Below are 27,894 nucleotides of genomic sequence, written 5' to 3'. Positions count from 1 at the left end.
TTACTGATATAAAGTCAAGTTCAGCTCACAAAAGGTTAACTTCCAAAAGACACAAGCCATCTAGGATATTGATATGCACTAGTAGTTGGGATCCAAACAAAGCGGCAATCCAAAATGATGTATTCTCACTTACTACATCAGTATTGAGACAATGGAAGCCAGAGCAGATTGTAAAGCTGAACAAGGCTCTGTACAACTGAAACATAACATGCTCCCCCTTCCAGCCAATTGAGATAAAGGCCAACAATCTAGAACCTTGCTGGTTACTTTCTGGACTTGTGCACATGCTTTTAGTAATAATGTGCATGGACAAGCCTATCTTTTTGGCTCCTCCACATTCTTAATCTCTCACCATTAAGAAAAGATTCTGATTGACCTATCTTGGATTTGAAGTGGACGATCACATGTTTCCCTATATTGAACTCCACTGTGCCTCTTAACCTAGACTCCTTCATCAAAAAAACTGCACTTTATTCAATCCTATATTTCATGTAAAATTAACTATTGATTCATGATTGACCTAAGCAAAGTGTCAAGAAAACAAGAAATTATAATGGGCAGGATATTGAGATCGGTGCGCTCCCGACGTCATTTCAATTTTCAGGTCAACGGGGGTACAGCCGAATCAGCTGTACACCCGCTGACCTGTCAAAGGCCCATTAAGGCCATTTAAAAACACTGCACTTGCCCCCTGATGGGGGGAAAATTTTTCCCAAAATGACAGGTATTTTACAATCCTGGGATATTCCTATTGTTTAACTAGAGATTGGGTCATAAAGGTGCACTTCAATTTATGGGGGAGGGTGCAAGGTCCACTCACAGGAGTGACCAGTAATGCTGAACCAACGAGTCACAGATGATTAGGTTTATAACAGAATCATTGCTGACAGTGTTTGTTTTTAGAACATTTCATAAATATTGCATTTAAGTCATATGTGTCTGTAAAAATTGTTCCCTTATCTTTTGCAGTCAATTTGTTTTAATGAAAATAAATACTAAAATGTTGCATTACTGATGACATGATAATTGTAAATTATAAACTGGATGTGATTGTGACAGGCACATCAGGTCTTACAGCAAATAACTTGAGTACACATTTTCTGACAAACAAATTAACAGTGAAATGGATTAAAAGCCACTATTAGACAAATCATATATTGCATGCCTATTAGTTCCAAAATCAACCAACAAGCGGTTCTTGGGCCAAAAGTTAATGAATAATAATAATTATATCTACAATATGTATAAAAACAAACATCACAGTAGAAATTCAATCTACATTTATCTTAATCAAACAATTGCAATGAAATTGCATTTACCAGAGACATAGGGAAAGTCCCAATACTCATAAAGATACATTGTTAGAAAATTACCCTATTTAATTATTGCTGGTCAATTGGAGAAAAATGCAGCCTTCCTACCCAAGTTGATGGGTTGCAGGGGTGTCGGGACCCTCCAGAAACGTTTGATTAAACACTCACCCCATCAGGTGCCCTTTTGAAATGAGGGTACGTTATATTCACTGCTGAAATGTTAATGTTTGGGACCCGGACCACTTCCCTGGCCCTGATCTCCAAGCTGATCCTCACTACTGCTGAGGAAAAGGCAGTATGTCTCTTCCCACTGGACATACTGGCCTCCTAAGATGCCTCCAACTTCTGGAAGACTGAGGTTGCAGGGAATCCCAATACCGCCCTTCCGACCACCCCCACACCCGCCCACCACCACCCCCCTCCCTACCCCACATCAATCACCTTGTCAGAACAGGTGAAGGCCTCAACCTTTACGAAGGTGAGAGGGAATTCCAATGTAAGTCATTTCTTTTGATGCAATGTCAAACGAAGGCACTTGGTGCCTGTTCGATGGATGGCACTATTTGAAGCAGAGTTCTCCCTGTATCCTGGACTGCTGCTCTCTCTCTAGTAGCAGCACCAAAAACAAATGAGCTGGCCATTCATTCAATTATGGTTTGTGAAAGCTTGTTGTGTGAAGACCGACTGCTGTATTTACATACATAGGATTAGGGACTGTACTTCAATGATAATCCATTGGTTGTAAAGCACTTTGGGATGGCCCAAGGAGTGATAAGACATGAAATAAATAAAAGATTTTCTTTCTTTACTTCATCACAAATAAATGATCACATGTGGAAAAATTTCTGATTTTCCTGAGCTTTTGTTAAGTTCCTTTGCCTGGCTGATATTGACAGCCTGCTGCGCAGTATGTTGTTAACTAATTTACTGCGCTCTCACACATCTGCTCACTGCTGGTTTGCAGTGGCTGTCTGAGAGACTTGATGGAACAGGGGTGGAGGAAAGAGAGAAGACAAGAGTACTTACCTATTGCCCTGAAGACAAATGTGAAGAGAAGTGTGAAGAGCACCAAACCTGTGTCCCAGGTCCACTTCGAGGTGTCAACAGCTGAAATTCCCAACAGCATGAAGATGATTGTTTCTGAACTGCTGGCTAAAGTCTTCATTGTATACTTGACAGTTGTGCGGGATTTCTGTGAAATGTTAGCTTCCACATACTTTTTGCAACACAGACCACAGAAGGTGACACTAGGCGTGAAGACAAAATATTACTTAGATATAATCCTTAGACACTCTGAAGTTATATTTAAGTATTAAATTTATATTTAAGGGGACAACAATTCCCTGGTGCATTCTCCATGGCAACTCCTCTACTAATCGTAGTTGACTTGCCAACCAATCAGCACCCTTTTCTCATGCAGAATAAATTGTTGCTCCCTTTGAAATTTGGCATTCTTGCATCTGTCCTGATGAGAGCAAGGCGAAAAGCTTCGACAGCATGTCTCTTTTTTCAACAATACTCAAGTTCTGTACTATCAAACAACTATTTCTATTTTAATCTGCCATGTTTTTTTCTCTGGAGGAGTTTTGGGTCTCATTTGTTTGAAATTCAATTCATTTCCAAATAGAACAATTCAGGTCCAAGCAAGAAATTTTTTTAAACTAACTTCCATAAGATTTTCAGCCTCCTCCCAAACTAGCTGAAGTTATTTTCCCAATGCATATCAGTCAGCTTAATTATCCTGTTACATAGGAATATAGGAACAGCAGTAGGATATTCATCTGTCTGCAAGTTGTTTTTTTATTCATTCATGGGATATGGGTGTCACTAGAAAGGCCAGCATTTTTTGCCCATCCCTAATTGCCCTTGAAATAGAGAGCAGCTAAGAGTTACCCACATTGCTGTGGTCACATGTAGGCCAGGCCAGGTAAGGATGGCAGATTTCCTTCCTTAAAGGAAGGACATTAGTGAACAAAGTGCATTTTTACAATAATCAACCATGGTTTCATGGCCACCATACTGAGACTAGTTTTATATTCCAGATTTGTTATCTGAATTCAAATTCTACCAGCTGCCATGGTCAGATCTGAACCCATTTGATTCCCCCACCAGAGGAAATAGTTTCTCCCTATTTACCCTACTGAACATTTTTAACATTTTAACATTTTGATCTGACCATCCTTCAATATTCCATCATCCATGGAATACAAGCCAAATTCATCTAACCTTTCCTCATCATTTAACCTCTTAACCCCATTTTCATTCTGCTGAATCAGTGCTCCCCCTCCTACAAGGTCAATATCCTTTCTGAGGCACGGTGCCCAAAACCGAACATGGTATTCCAGATGAGGACTAAGGTTCTAAACAACTGAAACATAACTTTCTCATCTTTATTTCCAAGCCCTTGAGATAAAGGTCAAAATTTCATTCCTACAGTCCAGGTCAAAGTGCAACTGGGACAGATCTCCAATTAGGGGACTGGAAAATGTGGCAGCACCAGATTGTTCCTGAATTCCACCCTGTCTTTTAGCTCCAACCTATTTCTATAGCCATGGGCAGTTCATCTGTTTTTCTCCTCCCTCGCCCCCAACCCGTGTCAAAGAGGAGTTCCCAACCTCCTGTCCATAAGGTTAATAAGGTGTCCTTTCACTGACACTGCAAACACTGGCAGGGGTCAGTGTTGGACAACATGATCCTGACATGATTAAATGTGAATAAATGGAGGCAAAATCCACTTACGCCAAGATGGAGGAGAGAGAAACCATTTCAGCTGTGAGATGGGCTAGGTAAACAATCAGGAAGATGAAGAGTGGCTCAATGATGCGAACCCGCTTGGTGAAGCGGCTGATGAGGGCCAGCACAAAGGCAAACACAATTCCTACAGCAGTTCCACCCAAACTCACCACAAAGATTGAACCTACAAAAACAAACAGAAACTTAGCGACTTATGTTGTCTTTTTAGTTTTCTAGCATTCAATTGAAAATCGCTTCTCTAAGTATTTTTTGAGTAATAATTAATTTCATGCCTACGTGGCAACACATTTTTCCAGATATAATATGATTAATGATAAATACTACTACAATGGTTGTCTCTTTTTTGGAATAATCCCGAATCTCCATGCCGATGTGCACAAAGGGATTTTATTTTGATGTTCAAGTCATGGTGTCGCCCTCTGGATTCATTCACAGGTGCACCAGCAATGTGTAACATTCAGGCATTTGTCTTTCAACAATTGGGAAAGTGGTCATTAGAAGCAGACAGCACTCACCATTATAAACAGTCTTGATTATTGTATCAGATGGGTTTTGGTTTTGGTCATCAGGTTTTGAATGTTAGAAGTAACTGGCCAATACATATAATGATCATTACATCTAAATTCCACTCTAATACTCATCAAGTGGTATGAATTGCTTTCCTCTAATGTTCCCTTTTTTCAGAGGGCATGCCCCTTTGTTCAGTCATTGATTCTGTCACAGATCTCATTCCCAGATCAGATGCGTTATGTGGCGGTCAGCCAATCTGCCCCCAGGTCTGTGAACTGGTTGTTTTGAAGTATACAAGAATGCTCCAATAATGATTCTCCCTTTGATCTCCTGCCAGCCGTCCTTCTCTAATAGGAAGATATTTGCCTTCTGCTCTGTGCCTTCCCACAGACAAAATTGAACTTTGGCAGGGCAAATGATTGTTGGAGTGAACCAACGTCTCTAACATAAGTATTAGATGACTGGTTAATTTATAAAATGTATAAGATTAAATGAACTTTCTTACCTACACCCTTGACATAATCCAAAGCTTGTATATCTTCTGAGCCAATTTCCACAAAAGAATTAAACACTTTATAAAGCACCTGTGAAAAAGGGTTTAAAAAAAGATTGATGAGAGAGCAGATTCCTATACTTTATATTTGCAGTGAATTTGAAAAATTAAGTGCTGTGTGCGACAATTTTTTTACTACGCGTTCCCCCTATGTGAGGCTCCTGACCAGATGTGGAAAATTGGAAAATATCCCCTTTAATGTTAATATTCATTAACCCCACCTCATCCTAACAAATTAAAGAAACATATTTTCTCTTGATTTCTGCACACCTGATGTCAGACCATTCTCTAAATTTAAAAAAATTTGCCCATTCAGAAAGGAAAATCAGTGCTGGAAAATATGTTCTAATTCACTCAGAGTCAACATCAAACACTCCCACATTGCGAATAAAATGGATATTGCGTCAAATTTTCGTTACTCTGATCCCAAAACATTGCTTAGCCCCAAATTCAGAAAAGCACCCCATTCTGAAGCAGTATGGTATTTACAATTCCCACAGGATTATTTGATAGTGAGACTACCAATTTAGTGCTGAGTTATGGGCAGTGTGCTCTGAATTAGGAACCTGGGGCAGAATATTGCCGTCGGCATGTGGGGGCAGGCACAACATGCCGATGCGTAAAATGACGCATGCTGATGTCGGGAGTGTGTTCTGACGTCATCGCGCATCAGTTCGATATTTTGTTTGGCGGGCACCACCCACCGAACTGTCAATGGCCTATTAAGGCCATTAAACAAGTAATTAAAGTTGTTAACAATGCTGCCTGTCCAACCTTAAATTGGCGGGCAGGCAAAGAGCCCAAGCGGCCTTCGCGTTTTTCAGGCAATCTCATCCACAAGCGGGATGAGGTTTCCTGAAGGTTTTATAAAATAATTAATTATTTTTTTCAAAATTCACAAACATGCCCCAGCTCATGTGACACTGTGTCACATGAGGGGTCATGCTTAAATAATTTTTTACTTTACTTTTTACTTTATTCATTAAAAAGTTTTATTATCAACTTAATCTCTCTGAGGCAGCTCTATGCCTCAGGGAGATCGATGCGATCTTTCACGCACATGTGCGAAAGAGCACAGGCTCCGACTCTCTCTCCTCTCACCGCCTGCACAGGTAGCACTGAGTGCTACCGGCTGCATGTTACGCTGCGTAAAATGGCGGTGCGCAGCCAATCGGCCCCGCAGCCGCCTGCACCCGCTCCCGAACAGCCCGCTCGCCATAGGAAAATTCACCCCTGAAGTACCAGATAATTCAGAGATTACCCTGACTTTATCTACATCAACCTTGCAGGATATTATCCTTTTGACACTCTATAACACTCAAACTCTCAGGTTACCTATAGGTTGTCTTTCGCATCTGTCAAAATCCACTCCTATACCAACCGGCACCTGTGTTAGCACAACTAGTTCCTGACCTGTCGGTCTTGGGTAGCCTCAAAATAAAACATGGGTTTTAGCAACAACCAGCTTAATGAAGCCTTCAGATTGTAGCCAACTACACAACTACACTCGTGTCAGAGCAGCAGAGCTAATGTGGGATTCTAGAGTGACAGAGTGCTCCAGAATAAAACAAAATAACAACCAGAAGTTTGCTTTTTAAAATTAAAATCTTGCTTAAAGAGAAATTGGAAAAGTCACTCAGTAATTATTCAGTAACACAAATCCCTCTTGGGAATTTTTCAAGGTGAATTTGTATACTGAATTTTACAGCTATCGAGGCAGTTATGAAAACAGTCTCGTCGAGTGTGTTGCAAAAGTGTATAGAAGCCCCATGCAAAATACTGAGGTTTGGACTGGATACACCTACCAGCTCTAGGTGACTCTTTGATCATCTCTGAACAGGAAACCTGTCACAGCAAAGCACATTGATATTTCTAGAAGCAATCCTGCTTACTGTTTTTGTTCTCATCATCAATTAATAAAGAAAATCAATAACAACATCTTATAAGAGCCTATCCTTAAGCATCCCTTTAAGAAGCTCAAAAAACAGGACGTGAGAAAAGTGTCACCTGAATCAAGTTAGAGTGCAGATTGAGCACTAGTGATAAATCTAGCCCTTTATAATTTTTGCTCAGGTATGTATTGAGATCAGCAAAATTCAAACAATTTGTTCGGCAACAGCAAGTTACAGGTATTGCTACAGCAGATGTACATAGTGAGAGTCTTGCTGAATAAAAAGAATTAACAGAAAGTCTAATAGAGAGGGGCTCACCAGGCACTAGGTTAGACTTGGAAAAGGGTAAGATGTAGACTCTCAGGCTGAAGTACAGGTGGTGGGTAGCTGAGGCTTCCATGATCCAGAATCTCTGTGGGTCTTTTGAACTCCAGGGAGCGTGGAAGGCTGTGTGGAAGTCAAGAGCTTGGGGTTATCTACAGAAAGGGGAATGCATGGTGATTCACCAGTTCTATGTGCAACGTGGGTATCAAATGCTCAGACTGGCAAATGCCCCACAGTTGTCTAGACCATTGTATCACATTTCCAGGAAGCATCTTCACACCAGTAAAAGTGAGAAATAAGCAAGTCCGCTGACGACTCTTGAAACTACTCCTCTTGGATGTAGGTCATGTAGGCATGGGATGGAATCTGCAGAGAAGGTAAGGCCCCTTACACTTCTTGTAATCTCCAGGATCTTAGTACAGAAGGTCTGGAAGCAGCAAGTGACCATAATATGTAGAGTTTTCATCAGGTTTCAGTTCTGATGAGGATCAGAATGAAATGCCTTTTACTCCCTTTTCTGTTCACCTTGATTAAAGGCACCATAGACGTTTTCATAAAACTAACCCATGCACACTTGATGGCCAGGAAACGACAATGAAGCCTGGGTCCAAGAGATGGCAGGAAGTAGCCTGGAACATTGGAAAATAGCAAATAGAAAAGGGGGTGGGTGGTGGAGGTGGGTGTGTACAGTGCTTTCCTTAGTCAAGTTATTCTATTGCAGCTTTAAAGCTGGCATCAACCTGCCCAATATGGAAAATTGCCCAGGTAGGTTCCACAAGGGGAAGGGCCATTACCACCTGCTCAGAGGCACTAGGGATGGACAGTAAATTCAGCCATGCCAGCATCACCTACACTACGGAGCTTAGATACTATTTACGTCAATGGAGAATCAAAATAAAATCCCCTCAAAAGGAGATCTATACAAGGTTTTAAACTTTATTTGATCCATTTTTTTCTCCACTACTTTGAAAGAGATTTTTTTATAAGACATGACTGAATGTATGGAAATTAGTACAAGTCATGCTCAGACAAAGCCTGGCACACAGGAAAATAGCAGAACTGTGAATCGAAGGCATTTAAAAAAAATATATATTTTGTACTGCTCCCCAATCCTCTGCAATGTTTGTCTGCTCAGCTCGTGTTTATTTTGTTATATCCCACTCTGTCCTCCAAACCCATTTCCCTGACTTGACTTGTCAATATGGCCTGCAGTAAACATAGGCCACATGCGGCCACCAGTTGAGTTTAGCAGGGCTTTGAAGTATCTCCATCATCCACTTATTTTAAAGGATCCCTGATGTCTTGGTGACAAGAATCAGGGATTTTATATCTGCCCCAAAAGCGGCATTTTATTTAAAATAACCCTGCTGTGCTAATACCAAGACTGGCACTGGTAACAGCTGCAAGGATCAGATAAATGTGATCAATACTCAGTACAACTGAAGCATTCGTTCTTGACTTTTGAATTCCATCCCCTTTATGATAAAAGCAAACATTACTATTAGTCTTTTTGATTGCTTTTTTGTACCTGTCCACCAGCTTTTGATGATCTGTGTACTTAGAATTCCAAATTTCTTTGTTCCTCCACATACACTCCAACTGTTGGTGTGGAAGCTTCATATATCTCTAGCAGATCAAAAGATAATTTTTATATTGTCAACACATTTGTGCTGGAGAACAGAACTTCCCTGCTTCTTGTAGCCAGTCATAGCATCATCCACTGCCAGCCCACGTGGCAGAGTTTAGCTCCTGTTTACTTGATATACATTTTGATACCCACCCACTCCCCATCAGAACATCAACGTCTGCTGCAACACAGTTAAATGTTTCTTTTTCCCGCAGCAGTCGTCTTCTTCCTCTTTCTTGGTGATGAAATATCTGATGCTGAAAGCTCACTGGTGGTGAAAACTCAGGCTCACGCGGTGAAATTTATGTATTCTGCCACCATTTAAAGACACGCAAGATCTGACTCTGCTCTCTACAATCATCCAGTTTTCGCTGCCCTGAATGGATCAACTTGTGTTGCAGTATCTTCACCAAATTTCCTATTATCGCCCCAGCTCCATGCTTACCATGCAAGGTTGACGTTGAAGTAGGGTACATCAAAGGCATCCTGTGGGATAATGGTTACTCTGATCAGGTCATTTCATACTGTAAAAAGCACAAACTCATGAGAGGGCCCAAGGCTGTTACTTTTGGCTCTGAAAAGTGCCCAGTCTACCTCAGATTACCCTGGAAGGGCAAGGTATCTCAAAAATTTGAGCAACAGGTGAAGCTAGCTATTTCACACTGTTACTATGCAGTAGCAACATGAATGGTAGTCGCCACTAACCGGATGCTGCCATCAAGCCAATAAGATGTCTGCCAATCACACAAATGAGAAATGTGTCATATGAATTTCAGTGCCTGTGTGATGCTAGGTATATAGGCCATATGTCCCAAAGACTGGCAGATCGCCTCAAACAGCATGTCTCAGCCACTTTTCGCAATGGGCAAGGTACAGGCTGTACTCAACCAGCTCGTGCTTGCAAAACTCAAAACACAGTGTCCAACATTAGAAGTGATTTCACGATTGGACAACATTTGCTAAATAATCTTCAGTGTGCTAAGAATTATGCTGATAACCAATTTAAGGTTATCAGTTGGGCTTGCAGTATGGCGCATATTATGACACAGCTGATGGTAAAGGCTAAGTTGTTCAAATCCCAGAGGGTAAATTGAAACAACTGACATAACCAATTTTTGCAATTTGTATGTTTTGAGATGCAGGCTTTGAATTCAGTAGTAATAAAACCACCGAGTCTCAAGAGGTTTTTTAACAAGCTAAATTAAACATTTCTTAATTCAAGAAAGATTAAGCATGTCCATATGTCTACAAAATTACTACTACAATAACTACAAAAATCCCCTAATTAATCTGGGCTCTCAGTAAGGCAACAGTAAAACACATAGATTTAAACAGACACCTGGCAAGCACACCCTGGTCAGTTGCAATCAAAATGAGTTTCTTTCAGCTCTGGGTCCTTGCTGACAGACTTGAGGCTTACAGGCTGGAGGCTTTAGATCCTAGAACCCCTCCTTCTTTTACCAATAGTTTTCTCTTCCTTTATACATATTTTCCACTTTGAATGCAAATTCTCGTTGCCACTAGGTTTCTTTTTAACTTTAAATCATCTAACAATAAAACCCTTTTATAATACCCACTTTACTAGTAAGCTTTTAAAAAATAAATGCATTGTTTCTGAGCTTCACCTGGTTAGGTGTAATATTTCACATACTCTTTTGAATGGTCTATTTAAAAATGCAAATTCCCCCCCTTACACCTCACCTTCTATTTCCCTATGTTTATCTAATTACCATTTCAAACTTATTTCTCTTGAATACGTCAAAGCCTCTAGAGCAGCGGCTTTAATCCAATTAAGACACACACACATACACACACACATGGCACAGACACAGACACCACTAAACTCTATTTTAAAATAATTTCCAATAACATTATAAACATTATTATATTTTCTTCACAGTGCATTTACATCCACTGGAAGCTACATATATTAATACACATGGCCCTGTTCTTTGGAGACAGAAAGAACATGTACACATATTGTGCCTGTTTCAGCTAAACAAAATGAGTGACAGCCATTCGCTGGCTCATTCCCCAGGGCAATGTCTTGACCAAAGTCAAGCTGCCTGGTTTAAATTTCAAACATTGCTTGGCAGTTAAATGTCAGTCACCATCAACTAGTCCATGGCAATACCTCTACCACTCAAAGGCCACTTGCCAACAAATCAGCACTCTCTTCTCATACAGTATAAATTTGTTGTTCCCCCTGACAGTGGCATTTCCTTGCAAATTGTCCTGATGAGTGTGAGACAAAAATCTTCGACAAAACTGTCCCTTTTTTCACGAAAAGTCTGTGAAATTGACAGCAGAAATCAGTGAGCCAGAGTTGTCAATCAAGCAATGTTTTCTCTGGGGCGGAGGTGTTTCAAAAGGCTGATGGATTTCTGGGCTCTCAAGCCTCATTATGTATTCTTGGCTGATGGCTCTGACATGCAGTAAAGTACTAAAGCACGTGAACCCTAGAGAAACAATGCTTGATTGACAGCTCTGGCTCTCTGAACTGGCTGCCAATGTTCATAATGTTTATTTACACAAGATTATGAGGTTTCAAATGCCTGCAGGCTCATCAGTTGAAACTTTAAAGGGTCTGGATTATTGGCACTCTTATTGCTTTGTAGTGAAAAGGGGTTTGTTTTTACAGAAGTGGAAAATAATCAACAGATTACTTTTTTAAAAGCATTTTTTATGCATTCCACTGTTGCGATAGGGCTCATTGCTTCTATATAGTGCATAGTGGCTGAAAGGGCATGGAAGTGCCATTGCTTGGCATGGAGGGCATTAAGAGCCATAAGGGTTATTTGGGAGGCCTTACCTTGACATAGGCCATAGGGGTTGTTTGCGGGGCCTTATCTTGGCATGGGGGCATGAGAAGCAAAAGGGGATGGGTGGGTGGAATAACTTGGCATGAGGAGAAGTTTTTAAACTTACTGTTCAAAAGGTTCTCTCATGTATACTATGGTTTGTGACACCTCTGAATGCATTAAAAACCTGGCCCCACTCCCTGAAAATTGCAAAGGACTAGGACATGCCCATCCCCATAATGGAGCCAGTCAGGTTGGGAGTGCAGGGTGTGGGCTTTTGACCCGAACCAGCCTGCACCCTTTAAAAACCCTGTTGAAAATCAGAAACCCCAGGAACAGGGCCAGGAATCCCGAAATTGGGTCCCAGGCAGCACTTTTAAAGGGACTCCCATGTCATACCGACTTGGTGAAAATCTAGGTCTATGTATGAAAACAAACTAAAAGAAGCTTTCTAAGCTAAAGAATGGAACCAGACATTGCAACTCATACAAACAAACTAGTGATCCATGCCACATGCACACTGCCCCAGCATAGTGCAGTAAAACCTTAGCGCATCTGTTTTTAAAAATTAAGCATAGGTTAACAGCTCTCCAAGCCCAGTCGCCAACTTATTTCCAAACCCCTGGCAATTCCACAAGTTTAGTAACAAGAATGTTCAACTAAAGCCAGTTGGAATAATTACACTAGGCATCCTCCTTAACTCAAAAAAAAAGTTGCAAATTGACTTGGGGAAAAAAAGCCATTTGTTGTAGAGTTGACCTTCAGGCAATTTTTCTTAGTGAAAACTTTAACTTTATTTATAAGACAGCAGCAGCAACTACAGATGTGCATCAAACTCCATAACTAAGGAAGAATTCTCCCCTCTAGAGGTTCCTCATGCAGCTAATTCATTGGTTTACACACATCACGTGATCTTACAACACAGTTATTCTTAAAGCTACACTCCTATGTTTCTCAAAGCTAGAATTATTACATTCCTCCGCCTTTAAATTTTCTGTACATTTTGTATTTGCAAGGATATTTATCCAATGACACTACAATATTTACACAGGTCATGAAATTACAAGTTCAGTCTTTCAGGCGGTTTTCTGATCTGTGTTGAATTTCATAGCTCCATGACTTCAAATTCTTTTGCAGCAACCACATTCTCTGCAACTGTATTAACATTAGGTACTTCATTAGGCAGATCAGCGTCTTCCACTCCGACAGAGACATCGGGCATGTCTATCCTTGGTTCAGCAACTTTAACAGGAACCACTGGCTCAGAAATGGTTACAGATGGAACATCCTTTTGTTGGAGTACCTCCCTTTTTCTTAAATGATCCACATGCTTACAGGTGATCCAGCCCTCCAATTTCACGTGGTACAATCCGGTCACAGAACTTACAAGGTAACCACTTCGGTCCTGCATTGAAATTCCTTACACATACTGCTCCTCCAACAGTAAATTGTCGCTCACGACTATGCAAATCATGAGTCGCCTTTTAGTTCCCTTGACTTTTCTCCACCTTCCCCTCCAAATTGGGAAGTATTAGACTTAGTCTTGTCTGAAGACAGTGCCTCATCAGTAATTCTGCATCATCTTTCTATGTGTCTTCTTTCTACCACAGGGTTTAGTCTCGGCCTTCTTTTTGACTTCACTCTCAGCTAGACTTCTCTCAGATGCAATTTCAACTTGTCGTAGTCCAGTAGTTGAGCTACCCATGACTTCATTATCTACTCGCATCTTGAAAAGTTCTACAACTTTTGCTTTTAAAGCCTCTTTTGCTTCATTCAGCTGATTCTTCAGCTCTTTTGTCTCCTTCTTGTATCAGTTGGCTTCCTCCTGGAAACTTGAATATTGCTGCATCTTCTCTGCCAACTGATTCTTCAGTTTGTTCAGAGAGATGTTAAATTCTTCCTGTTTCTCTTTGTACTTTTCCAGAGGTACAAATTTTGACCTGAGAGATTCTTGTGGTGTGTGAAAGTCTTTCAACAGATTTTCCTTTTCTTTGTGAAGCTCACTTGCTTCATCTTGAATTCTGTAATTCAGCAGAGTTTCCTTTTGTTTCTTCTGTTGTTCTTCCATGTCATTGTTAAAGACCGTCTTCATTTCTTCAGGTTGCTGAATCCTTTAGGACTCCTTTTTCATCCTGTTGCAGTCCTTGGACGCTCCAGGCTCTTTCTGAAGTACCTTGTTGTGTTCCTCTTCCAAATCAGGAACTCTTCCAGCTTCCTTTTGCAATCTTACTGGCCAATCAAGGTTAATTTCCCTCAACAAATTTCAACCTAGAAGGCTTGGTCCTCTACCTTCTAAAACCACCACTGGTAGCTGGGCTGATTGGTGCTTATGATGAACAGTTGCTCTGGTGATAACTTTTATCTGGATTTTTCACCTGTACACGTTTTCAACTTGGCAAATGTTTGTTCCAAATTTAATTGTTGATCACCTTTATTTAAATATCTGAAAGTGTATTCTCCTATTACAATGGTAGAAGCACCCATGTCTACCTCATGTTTTGCCATTCACTTGAACTGTGACAATAATTGGCTCTCTTGTCCCAGCTTTCTTGCTGAATAATGAATAAATGTCAGAATTGGTTGTTTCTGGCTCTTCTACACTATAGGCTTCATTGGACTTTGTTTGTTGCTTGAAGGCCCGTTTAAATCTTGCTTTGCATCATCTCATTATGTTTCTACTTCTGTGACAAAAGAAACATTCTACTTTTCTAAATTGCCAATTTCTAGAAGACGGATTGTTTCCATGTTGATGAAAATTAGTTATTGATTTCGTTTCTAAGCCGTTTCCTCTCAATTTTTGATTAGCAGGAGTGTTTCCCGCTTCACAGCAGAGTCCCGGCTTTTCACACCACTTTCGGCTGATTGTTCCTGCCCGACTAGGAAAACGGCACCATTTTGCACCCCTTCAATTGCTTGCAAATCCTTTACAGTGCTTTCCATCACCAGCACTATTGCTAACGCTTTCTTAAAATCAAGATTCACTTCAGCCAGCAATCTTTGCTGAATAGTGTCTTCCTGCACGCCACATACTAAACGATCTCTGAGCACGTCATTCAGGGTTTCACTGAAATCACAATATTCCATTAGTTGTTTTAATTTCACCACATAGGTAGCAATGATCTCCCCCAGGGCTCTGTTCTGTGAATTGAATCAGGACTTTTGCATTGTGACTGAGCGCTTGGGTTGAAAATGTCCCTTAACAAGGTCTAATAATTCACTGAAAGTCTTCGAATCTGGGGCATCCAGCTTCGGATCTAACTGTAGATTTTGCTCCCACAAATACTCAGGAGGATCATTCTTCTGTTTTCCTCCCCTGTGATTTTGTTGGCTTGGAAGTAGAATGTGAGATGCTCTATATATTGAGACCAATCATCTGTGGCTGGCTCTGAGGGATCAATTCTGCCAAATTGTGGCATTTTGGATGAGTACATCTTTTATTTTTAATGAACTTAGATACTCACAATCGCTGGGTGAGGTACAGCAATGGATCTGATTTATCCTTGGCACCAGTTTGTTATAGAGTTGATCTTCAGACAACTTTTCTTAGTGGAAACATTTAACTTTATTTACAAGACAGCAGCAGCAACTACACATGTGCATCAAACTTCACAATTAAGAAGAACTCTCCCCTCTAGAGGTTCCCCATTCTGCTAACTCATTGGTTTGTACAGATCATGTGACCTTACAACACAGGATTATTCTTAAAGCTACAATCCTACGTTTCTCAAAACTATAATTACCAAACAATCACATAAGGCAACTGTCTCAGAAAATATCTTTAAGGAATGCTAAATGTCTTTAAAAACTGTATGTTAGTAGCTTATTTGACTTCTTTGGGACCAAACACTAAGTAAATACATTTGCCATTTTGACTCGAAAAAACCATCGGGTAGGATTTCACCGTTGGCAAATGGGGCGGGAGGTGGGACCTGCTCGCCAACACATAAAATTACGCGCAGTGACGTCGGGCGAAGCTCCCGACGTCACAGAGCCCAATTTAAGTTTTCAGGTCGGTGGGGGTGCAGCAAAATCAGCTGTGCGCCTGCCGATCTGTCAATGGCCAATTGAGGCCATTGAAGTAATTAATGGACCTGCCCGTCCAATCTTAAGGTTGGCAGGCAGGCCGGGAGCCCTGGCGGGCTTCAGAAAAATAATGAAACCTCATCCACAGGTGGGATGAGGTTTCATGTAGGTTTTTAAAAATTTAATTAAAGTTTTTTAAAAAGTTATGGATATGTCCCAACTCATGTGACAGTGTCACATGAGGGGACATGTCAGGGATTTTTTGTTTTTCTATTTTTAATATATTTTATTGTAGAGCTGATCTCCCTGAGGCAGCACTTAGCCTCAGAGATGAGTGCGCTCTTTTGTGCACATGTGCAAAAGAACGCACTCTCAGGTTTAGGGATTCTCCCCGCCTGCACAGGGAGCGCATAGTGCTTCTGTGCGGACATCACGCTGGGCGGGCCTAAATTGGCCCGCCCACATAAAATGGTGGCACACCCCGATTGGGGGCGCCGATCGGAGGCACGTCTCTGCACGCCCGCACTTCAACATCTGACCTCCCCCCCCCCCCCGACAGGGGTAAAATTCTGCCCATCAGCTCGTCTTAGAAGCTTTGTGTACAAGCCATCAGTGGTAAAAGACTGTTTCAAACAATTAACTGAAATTCTGAATTCTGGCTTAAAAAAATGATGATTGGCATATTTATTCATTCTTTATTTTTAACTGTTCTTTTCATTTTGTTCTGTTCTATAAAAGGTCTTATTTATTAGCTAGTATTCCAACTCTATAAAAGGCTCACATTCTTTTCTCTTCTCAGATGCTAATGTTGTGTGTTTCCAGCATTTTCTGCTTTTATTAAAGGAGAGCTGCTTGTAAAAAATATTCCTGAGTTTTTTTCCAGAACATTCTCTCAAACTGCCTGTGTTAACATTTGCAGATTCTGAATGTGTGAGTAAGATCTTACGATCAAAAAGCACCCTTGAAAGAATGTTAAAATCTGCTTCCTACTCACACTGCACTTGTTGCTGAGCATCCTTCTACACTACTATCAACAGCATTCTGTGGAAAGATCTAATTAAACACAATCTATCATTTGGAAAAATATGCATATAGTTCACTGCTTTCATGTAAATAGGCTCAGAAGTATGACTAACGTTCTTTACTTTTCCATTTCAAAACAAATATTGATTAATCATGTTTCATAGATTTTTCTGGCCCAATTCTCCAATATTGCTGATCTTCTAATCTTTTACATAATCATTGCCCACCACACTAAAACAGTGCATAAGTGGGTACTGGACAACTCCAATTCTGCTTTACAATGTAAGATATGTACTTCTGTCTGAGACAATTCCCTTTTCCCTAACAGCTCTACAGTGACAGTTGCTCCATCTTCCTTTTAAACATATTAAGACAATAGCCCCAATCTAGTAAGACAGGCAGATAAGGCATTGTGTTGGCTTATAGCGCCTGTGCTGGCATCCCAGAGGGTGGGTGAGAGGGACTGGGGGATCCTGAATTTTTGCAATGTGAGTTCTGCCCCGACCATCTCCCACTAATTTAAATGGGCTGTAACACAGAAAAAGCTTGACATGGAGCAACTTGTTTGGGGAGCACAAAATTCAGCAAGGCAACAGCTCATAAAGAAGCAACTGTGGTGATGCAGGAAAATGGGCTTACCCTTCACAGTGGAACAGTAAGGGTATGTAGAAAACAGAGGTTCCCGTTAATGCTAAAGACCAGGATGCTCTATTGCACAAGCGCCACCAAAATGAGGTTAAGTCCCACCCGACAGTAAAAGTATTGTAACCAACCGTGTAGAATTGCTGCCTGAGCCACTGCATTTGCACAAGTCCTGTGCCTTTGACTGCAAATGAAGAATGAGACATCAGAAGCAAGGTAAAGATGTGTCCACTCCTCACTTTTGCACACGTTCCTGATGGGACCCAACAACTGTGGCACAAATCTAAGTTGGGAACTGCCAGCAGGTGCAGTTTAAACACTCTGCATGGCCACTGCCTTTGGGGCAGTATTTCAGTGTGCCTGAGACTCAGGACACCATTTTCTTGACACTGGAATTAGCAGCAGAGAATCATTAAACAAGAGTCATTAGTCAAGATGCTGCAATGCATGAGGAATTGGGGTCACTCGATGGGGGTCAAAGGCCATGGATGCAGAGGAGAGACCTGCACTTGCAAGAGCCATCACCCAATGTCTCCTCCCCTGTAAATAATGGGGAACTGTGGATTGGAGGCACCAATTCTTCCTGAGTAATACCCACAGCTCTGCAGAATGGTGCTTCTGTGGTCAGAAACTACCTAAACCATAGTTAACTCAGAAGGAAAAAACGGTTCAGACCAGTACTCTTATTTCCCAGTTTTTACTGGTGTTCCGTTTTAAGGTATACCAGACCAGTTTGGACCCAGTTTTTACTGTTGTTTTCATTCTGGGAAGTGCAAACTCTTTCTATTCAACAAGACAATGTGGTTGAAATGAGGGAGCCTTGGGTGTAGGGGAGACACCCAGTTAAAGCTCTCTCCAGCTAATGCCTGCTTTCATAGGGAAAACAATGAAAGTGCTCCCCATTGCAGACAAAGCATTTACTACTATTTGTTGATATGTGCTTGTGGCGCAGACTGTCTAATGTGGCAGGTAGCTTTTGCGATGGCTTGGAAAGATTTGATAGCACAACAGCCACGCTCACCGGAATCATCCCCCCACGTTGGATCATCTGGACACGTCTTCACAACTGTGCACAATGACATACACCTTGCGGGCTGCACTTCGCTCGGGACTTCGAGATTTCTTTACCTACCTTGCTTCGGGCAACACTCGCAGTCATCAGCAGCAGGCTTCGCAGGCAGCACCACATCAGTTTTAGGCAGGCTCAAGGGCAGGTCTCTATCTACCAGACCAACCATAAGGTGGGGGTGGCTTTTCAACAGCTGCAAGGCTAGGGCTTGTTTGGGGAAGGGGAAGAAGTGGCTTCAGGCAAGGGAAGAGGCTGCAGGGCGAGGGCTGTACTTGGAAGGGGGGTATCCCAGGGTGTGTGTAGGGGCACATGTTGATCTGTGTCAGTGGCCTCAAAATGGTGAGGGCTGAGGAGGCAGTCTCCAGAGGAGATGAGGCCAGATGGTGACGTGAGGGTGTGTATGAGAGAGAGTGATGATGTCCCTTGAGCTGGCAGTTAGTGAGATGCCAGTGAATGTGTGATGGCTTGTGACTGTGTGAGTTTAGAGTGATGAGATGGTTGCCTTACCCTGGCAATACAGATGAGATCATTCATCCTCTTTCTGCAATAGATGGCCAACCTCTTCTGTGCATCATTGGCAATGACCACTTCTGCCACCGCATCCCAAGCCTGAAGTGGTGAGATTGCTGGACCTCCTGTGGCCAGAAGGTGGGTGGAGGAAATCATGGTGGGCCTCCAAAAGGCATTCCAGTGATGGGTCACTGAACTCTTCTTGGCTTTCAGGGCCATCTCTTCACTGGAGCAGTCCTGGGCTGCAAGCATCATGTGTGGCTGCAGTTTAGATATGGCACCTGGAGTGAGCAAACGGTGAGACTGCCCACCAGTAAGACGGCGTGTTTCCTGTGGCTGCATAATTAATGAGGCAGGAAGCGGATGATAGAATGCAAAAAACCGCCATTGCGGCTGGTGGGAAAAACATCTTTTTTCACGCCCACCACTGCACTTCGTGCAATTCTGGGGTGATTCTGCCGCAAGTCACGCAGCCATTGAATGAAAACAGTTAATATTTGCCATCTTTGCAGCACAGTAAAAGTAAAACCCATAGATCTAAAAGGATGATCATTATTGTTGGCAACCATTTTCTTCAAGGTTATAAAACATCCTGAATATTTTTTCCTTATATATTTTACAGCAAAAATATTTCACTGAAGAGGATAATCACAATTTGGGCAACACATGTGAACTCCCAGCATTGGACAGATTATTTTACATCAGTCTATGGTCATGAAGAATAGATGACATCTACCTGAGGGTCTTTAAAGAGATGGGACAGGTGCTTTGTGAGCACTTTGTCCGTATCTTTAAACTTTTGCCAGAGTCGGGGCTTGTTTCCTCAGATTGGAAAAATGTCTGTGTAGTTCCAACTTTCAAACAAGGTTTCATGGCAGAACAATGAACATAAATCCATTAGTTTCACTGAGTAAAAGGTAGGGTGTCTCAATGCCTTCATCGTGCCTGCTCTACTTTCTGCTGCCTTCAGGATACCTAAAAAAACAATCCTGAATTTCTTTGACCATTTTTCATTTGTTCCTGGCAGCAACTTTAAACAGGCAATCAGTCATTGCCTTTATAAATGGGAGACCCAACGCTTACATTAGATCCCGCGAATGAAACTGGTGTGTGATGAGTGGGGCCGCTGTCAGGTCTGCCTTGCTCAGATTGTTCAGTGGATATTACAGACTTAGGAGAGGCTGCCAACAAAAGGTACCTTTTCTTTTAAATTGGGCTCATTCTGTTTTACATCTGGCACCCACCCTCCAAGGTTAACACAAAATTAAAACGGTGCCTAACATCATTAAAAATTAAATGTAAATGGCCTTGTTTTCCCAAGAATCTCATTGCCATGGTAACAGTGGCTTGTTACACAAAAAAAAATCTATTTAACTGTTTATTAACAAGGTTCAGTGCAAGATAAAGGCAACAAATTATATCAACCCAGCAACCCACTCATCACGTTATACAAAGCCGTCTCTCTCCAGCATTAACGCTGCCCACTTTAATGGCCTTTTTTGGGTGAACAAACTAACACTCCCCTTACATCTAACCTCCTAAATTTTTTTTAGGGCCCATGACGCCCGAATCCTTTACCACAGTCGATAATTTGCCTGGACAGTCGATCGATCACACAGGGAAAAATATGAGGTGCTCAGCTTTCCAGCTCCCTCTGCTGGTTCTACTACAGACCTGAGTTGGGCAAAGACAGAAAACAATTCAGGATTGTATTCCATTTTTCAGAGTGCTTCTGTCGAGATCATCTATCAAAACTGCACAGGGAAGCAGACGAGACACCTGCTAAAGACATTTGTCCAATCAGCCCATAACAAGGAAGCCTGCAATCTTATATAACAGTTTATACATCCTTAGAGTGTCCCAAAGTTCTTCAAAGCTAATGCCAGCGTGGGTTCTGTTGTTTTTGAAGGCAAATATGACAGTCATTTTTACACATCAAAGACTCACAAATAGCAATAACCAAATAAACTGTTCTTCTGGCATTGACTGAGGGATAAATATTGGCCAGGACACTCCTCCATTCTTCTTCAAAATAGTACCATGGGATCTTTCATGTCTACCTGAGAGGGCAGGTTTAATACCTCATTCAAAAGATGGCACTTCTGACAGTGCAGCACTCTCTCTGTACAACACTGAGACATAAGCCTCAATTAAGTGCTCAAGTGTGTGAAGCATAGTGGAAGGTAAATGAATCCCTTCATAACACTAGAAAACAAAAGTCTGAAAGAGTTAAAAAAAAAGTTACAGACACTGAAATTCTGAAACACAAACAGGAAGGTCTGAATTTTCACTCCCAAGTCAGGGGCACAGAGTCAGAAAAGTTCCCAACACTGACCTGACTCAGGAGAAAATGCCCCAGGTGGTCGAATTTTCATTCTGGAGGTGAGGATGGGGCAGGGGGTGGGTGTTAACAGAAGTTAAGCGCGCTGCCCAGGAAGCAGTTTGGGGCAGCAACAGGTGTTGCCAAGTGTGGAGGCAAGCTGCGTGAAAGGCCTGTCTCGATAATCCGGGACATTGTCCCAGCTGTAAAGAAAACAATAAAAGGCAAAACAACCTTCCATCTCCGCCCTTCACCCCTTCACCCCCTCACTACACAATCCCTATCCTCCATCCATGTTACCTCATGACCCCCAACCCCCATGGCCCCTCATACCCTCCATGCCAACCTATGCCTCTCTACTCACCCCCAGTCCTTTTATAGTCCCTATACCAACTTGTTGCCAATTCATGCTAACCATTTGCCCTTACACCCTCCATGCCAACTCACCCAGTATCCACCATGGGACCCGTACTGACATAAAATAATGTTCTCAGTGTCTATCGTGCGTTCATTAAAACCCATTCACTGCATTTACATTCCTTCAGCTATATTAACCCTTATAAAAACAAACATTTCATTCACATGCTTAATCCCTTATAAAACAAGCATTTGTACTCACAGCCTCACATCAAAGACTTTTTAACTACTTGGAGCTGTGAACAAACTGTGAACTGAAAGCACCCCACTGTGATAATGATAGGCTGTGAAGTCAGTCATATAGCACAAATCCCATAATGATGACCCGCAGGTTTATGTCAACAGGCAGAGTGAAATTGCAAACACTGATTTTTTTTAACCTTCAGAATGTTTTTCTTAAGTGTTTAAAGGCCAGGGGATTTGAATGTCTTGACAGCTTGCCAGTTCCAATCAGCTTGACAGTTCCATTGATTTTATCTACTTTTTATGCACATTCATGTTTAACTTTAACCATTCGAAAGAGCACTTAACCTCTCCCAAAGCGCACCTGATCTCTCCCAAAGGTGTCCCCGGACCTATTCAACATGATAACCTTGCTCTCCAAATAACCCGGCAGCTTTAGACTTTCTCCTGAAAAGTGTAAAGCCTGTAAGTCATGTTTTGAACATCCCACCAGAGAAACTGAATTGTGTTTGAAGGCAGCTGTGCTTTTACATGTGCGGCTGCCTCCATGAATCTGGCATGTGCAAACTACAACCTGCACCTGTTCTCCACCACCCACTCCCCCCGCAACAAATGAAAATGGTGAGTGCCAGATTCAGGGGTGGAATTTCTAGAATTGGGTCTCTGGCGCTATTTTAGTTAGGCCAGAGACTCTTGCATCTTCACAAAAATGTGGACTGAAATGCTGAAAGTACTAATTCTGACAAAAGGCTGTGCACCGGAACTGATAGCTTGTCTGCTTCATCCACACGTGCTGACCGACCTGATGAGTGTTTCAACAATTAAATGAGATTATGTTTCCTTAAGGTAGATATTCATTTCAGTATAAACACCAATTAAAAGAAAATGTATAGATCCACTCCTTTGAACTATGTCTTAATAACAAGGCTATGATGCTCATACTAAGTAAATTTACTGAGAGAGATGCTTGAAGCAATACCATGGAAACCATTGGCAGCTCTCCACCCACCCCATGAAAAATTACTGTCACAGCATTCAGTTTAGAATTGTACAGAGACAAGTTTAGATAACCACAGTGTGCTAATAATCATCTTGACAATAATTGACTCAATTTACAGCAGCATTGCTGAAGATTTTGCACTCCCGTCCGCCCCCCCCCATAAAGATATGGTGCAAGTTCAGGTAGGAGTGCTTGAAAAATTTCTAAAACTAGAGAGTGATATAAAAGTGGAAATTGTGATAACATCACATCAAAATAGCTCATTTTCTGTTTTTGTCACAACAGCAAATAAAGAATTATTAGACAATAGATTATACAAGATAACAGTTACTGCAGAGGAAGGCAAAAGCTAGTTTTCATCAATCCAGGAATTCTGTGAAACATTCAGGGCGGAATTTTCCGAGCCCGCTGGTGGTGGGTGTGATAGCTGGCGTGCGTGGAAAATATGGTGGGATCTACTTCACGACGGCGTGAAGGCAGGTCACGACCTTCTGCTCAGCCTACCGACGGCAGGCTGCGTTTCCTGCCATCAGTCGGTGGGGAGTTAATTGTAATATATTAGCATATAATTAAAAGGCGATCCCACCAGGCTCTTGGAACCCGGCATATTGTCTGTCCATGTGGGCGGGAAAGCACGCTGACGTGTTTCACAACAGCACACAGGCAAATTGAACTTGGTGGCCTTCACTTTGGGGGAATTGACGTAAGTGAGCAGCAGCGTTCTCCACAGCTCGCCCATTGTTTACAGCCCCAGGGGTGCTGGGGTGGGGGGACTGATGCTTGGCCCCGCAAGTGACTGCTGAGGTGTGGAGGGTGTCTGGGGGCAAGAGCTGGCCAGCCTCAGGCAACTGCTGAGGGGTGGGGGTGTTCGGGGGCAAGTGCTGGGCTAGCCCCAGAGGAGACTGTTGGGCGGGGGGGGTCAAGTGCTGCCCTGGTGCTGCATCCCGCGCACAGGCAATTGAGGTGTGGTGGGGGGGGGGGGCAGAGCAAGAGGGGGAAATGGCCCCACATTAGGGACACCTGTATAAACTGACCATGCCTCAGCATCTGAGACAGATCAGGCACAGCCACAGTGATATGATTGGGGTCAGGCTCCTAGCCTGCTCACCCATGCAAGCAACGCAGAGGCAACAAAGGGCCACCAAGCATTCCATAGCTTCCCTCCCCCTCACCCCCCCAGCACAGATGAGTCCACCACCACTTTATTGGACCGTGGATCTCCTTGCCAACACTAGCCGTGTAATAGTCACTACTAGAGACACTCACAGCCCCTTGTAATCTCAGCATCCTGGTTTGGACAAGTGTCCCCCATGTCATAGGTTGACAGGGAAGCCACGCAGCGCACTCATCTCTGACCTTCCAAGGGGTGACCAGCACTCTCCGGGAAGCATTAAGGGGCGGTCACACAGGGCCAGGAAAGGTGCTAAGTACAGCCATGATAACCATGTCTCTTTCTCTCTTTCATGCTGCAGGAGGATGTCAGGATCATGGATCCTGTTAACCTAGCTGTATGCCTGATGGCCTACAGAGACCATAGAAGATGGAGGAAAGAGTGACTGAGGCTCCTGACTGCGCAAAGGCAGGAGCAGCAACCTCATGAAGAAGGGGATAGTGGGGATCCTGCACAGGCTACCCAGGAGTGACAGCGAGCAGTGGCTGGTTGGCGCCCAAAGACACCCAGGGTCTATAGACACCGCCTACCATTCCTGCAGATGACTGAGAACCAGTGTTGCCGACGACTGTGCATGTCTAGGGACCTGGTGCCTCACATAGGCCACTTACTGCAGGACTTGGCGCCAAGGGGACATGGAGGGCATCCACTGCCAGTGGCTGTGAAAGTGACCGCGGCACTCAATGTCTATGCCAATGGCTCCTTTCAGGGCTCCACAGATGACCTCTGTGGGATTTCACAAGCTGCCACCCACAACTGCATCCATGAGGTCATGGATGCCATCTTCTCCATGGCACACAACCTTGTGCATTTCGTCTGGGACTGGGACAGCCAGGATACACGGGCCTTTGGATTCGCCCTAATCTCGGGATTCCCTCAAGCGCAGGGTGCAATTGACTGTACTCATGTGATGCTCAGGTCTCCATCGCTACACTCAGTGGACTTCATCAACCACAAGGGCATCCATTCACTGAACGTGCAGCTGGTTTTGTGACCACCAGAAACGCATCCTGCAGGTGTGCGCACAGTTTCCAGGGACTGTGCACGACATCTATATCCTGAGACACTCGCGGATCTCTGCAGTCTTCCAGGGTTGGCTCCTTGGGGACAAGGGCTACCCGCAGAGTCCATGGCTGATGATGCCTGTGTGGCGGCCTCAGACTGCAGCAGAGCAATGTCATAATGAGCCTCATTATGGAGCAGACCATTGGGATGCTGAAGATGTGGTTCTGGTGCCTGGACCAGTCTGGTGGAGCCCTGCAATACAGTCCGCAAAGGGTGTCATGCATCTGCTGCGCCCTTTACAGCCTGGCACTGCAATGGGGTGAGGAGTTGACTGAGGAGGAGCTGGAGGTCTCCACTGACGAGGAGGACACCGACAGGCATGAGGGTGAGGAGGTCCTCGGTGGTGACGACAACAGGGATGAGGCTCTCACACTGGCTAGACGAGGCAGGTGCACTTGGGAGGTCCTTATAGCTGCCAGATTTGTGGAGGATGATGATGACATGCAGTGAGGTGTCCCCGTAGATCCTCACATCACAGTTGTGAACTTCTGACTCCAGTTTGGCTTATGGCAGCGCCAATACCCTCTGTGAGAATGCCCCTGTCATGGAGATGCAGTGGAGGCCCTAATAGTCGCTCGATTCCAGGATGATGATGACAACATGCATTGAGGACACTCCATAGGTCTTCACATGGCCTCTGAGAATGTCTGACTCCTGTCTGGCTGAGGGCAGCTAGCTTGGGCTCCGTGATCAAGGCCATCTCAGAGATGCAGCCATGAAACTTTAGACACATCTGAAGCTGTGTCTGCCTTCAGCACATCAGCCCTTCAGGAGATGGTGCACAGCATCACTGGTTGCAGATGCTGGTGTGATGGGGGCCAGCCCCACCTTAAAGATGCTGAGAGCACACAGAGAGTATGAGAGAACTCTGTAGCATCTGCCCACTACATTCTGGCAGCAATGAGCAGCACTGCCAAGATGCAGGCAATAGTAATGTTTCCAGGGAGTGTGAGACTGGACCATCACTGTGGTCTGAAGGCTGCACAGAGCACAGGGAAGAAGCCCTGGACTGAGACACCTGCCTTTTATCTTGTGCAGAAAGGTTTCACATCTGAGTGACAAGAACACTGCTCATCAGAACAAGGAGCCACAGGCAGGGTGACATTCTTAGGAGTTTATTGACAATCGTGAACAGTATGTACAAGTGATCAACACCCGTGGCCAGGCTGTGCAAATACTTTTACCTAACTTTCCTAACCGTGCTGTTACTTGGTGCTCCCCAGACATCCACAGCAGAGGTGGAGGCAGCCTGCTGGCTGTTACACCCTGTCTGTGATGATTTTGGCGAGTGTCCTCTAGAGGGACAAGACCTGAAGGCCCCAGGCCTGCTTTCGGGGCCCTGCTGTGTGGCAGTGGCAACCTCCTTGGACTGTGAAGCTGGGTCTGCAGAGGTCACAGGAAGAGGGGAGTCAGATGTGCTGGTCAATCCCAGAGTCACCTGGGTGGATGGCCCCAGAGCATACACCTGCTGATTTTCCTCCCTGTGGGTGCTCGAGGGCCCCTGGCTGACTCCATGAGAGGAAGGAGTAGCTGGAGTAAGATCGAACTGCCCAGCACCCCTCTCGCGTACACACCTTTGGAGGCCAACTATGGCATCAGTGACAGAGTTAAGCCCATGCAGCAGTGCAGGAGTGATATCCTGGACCAAGGTCTTCATGGTGGCCGCCATCCTGCCAGTGTTGATCTCCGGCGCTATCACCTCAGCCTGAAGATGGACAGACTCCTCCATCGTGCCTTGCAATCTGAGGAGTGCAGCGGACATCCCTTCCTGATGTTCGTGCTTGCCTTTGCAGCTCCAGCAACTGTGACATGACAGAGTCCAGAGGATCATCATCTGACTCAGACTCAGCAACGTTCTGGCCTCCAGCAGTCCTCTGAGTGCCAGGGACCTGGGAAGTCCCTGCCTCCACTTGCTGTGGATCAGAAAGTGCGAGGCTCACCAGATTGTGATCCTAAGGCTACTCTAGAGCTAGGTCCCACCGAGGTGTGTGTCTCTGCGTTGGTGGAGGGCGTGGGTGAGTGCTGTGACAGGTCTTCAGGAAGGTGCCTTCAGATTCCTCTTCAGGGGTTTCTTCAGAATTTGATTGGAGGCCCTGGGTCATGGACTCTGTTGGCTGTTTGGCAGATGTGTCTGTGAAAGCAAGGGGAGATAATTAGTGCACGGCCTGTGAAAGAGAGCACATCACTCACAGCATGGTTGTCTGATGGATGCTGCACTGCTGGATCCTCATTTGGTAGAGCACCGCCAACCTCACTGTCAGCACAGGACCGGTCCCAGTCATCACCGGCCAGCTGGATGGCTCTGTTTTCTAATTCTGTCAGAACTTTGATTTCCGGCATCCCTCCACCTGTCTGCGACCTTTCCCTCCTGTTGTGAGCCAGTTTGTCCTGCATGGATAGAGATAGGGAGAGTGTATCAGGATGCCTGCTGGGTCAGATTGATAAGTATGCCTGGCTTGTGTGGGTGGTGAGTGGTCACATGGATGGGATGAGGACAATGAAGGTGAGTGTGACAGATTGAATGGTGATGTCCCTTGCACATGGCAGTGAGGGCCCTGTGAATGTGCGATGGGTTTGTGAGCATGTGAGTTGGGAGTGATGAAAAGAGTGACTTACCCTGGCGAAACGGAGATCTTTCATCCTTTTGCGGCACAGGGTGGCTATCCTCCTCTGCAGGGCGGTCGCGCTGACCATCAC

At 43.8% G+C, this 27,894-nt stretch overlaps 1 protein-coding gene across 1 annotated transcript in view; it reads right to left on the bottom strand.

Annotated features, from left to right (window-relative positions):
• slc9a5 (solute carrier family 9 member A5) overlaps positions 1-27,894 on the bottom strand; it is a 291,194-nt gene that overhangs the window by 108,967 nt on the left and 154,333 nt on the right. Inside the window, exons 4-6 of the mRNA XM_041191673.1 lie at positions 5,083-5,161; positions 4,053-4,230; positions 2,340-2,560 (exon numbers count right to left, since the gene is read on the bottom strand). Of these exons, the coding sequence (XP_041047607.1) occupies positions 2,340-2,560; positions 4,053-4,230; positions 5,083-5,161 (478 nt within the window). The remainder of the gene's footprint in view (positions 1-2,339; positions 2,561-4,052; positions 4,231-5,082; positions 5,162-27,894) is intronic.

Source organism: Carcharodon carcharias, chromosome 7 (assembly GCF_017639515.1).
Source record: "Carcharodon carcharias isolate sCarCar2 chromosome 7, sCarCar2.pri, whole genome shotgun sequence".
Taxonomy (NCBI): Eukaryota; Metazoa; Chordata; class Chondrichthyes; order Lamniformes; family Lamnidae; genus Carcharodon; species Carcharodon carcharias.
The sequence above is the reverse complement of the archived record's forward strand: the minus strand, read 5'-3'. Positions and strand labels throughout refer to the sequence as shown.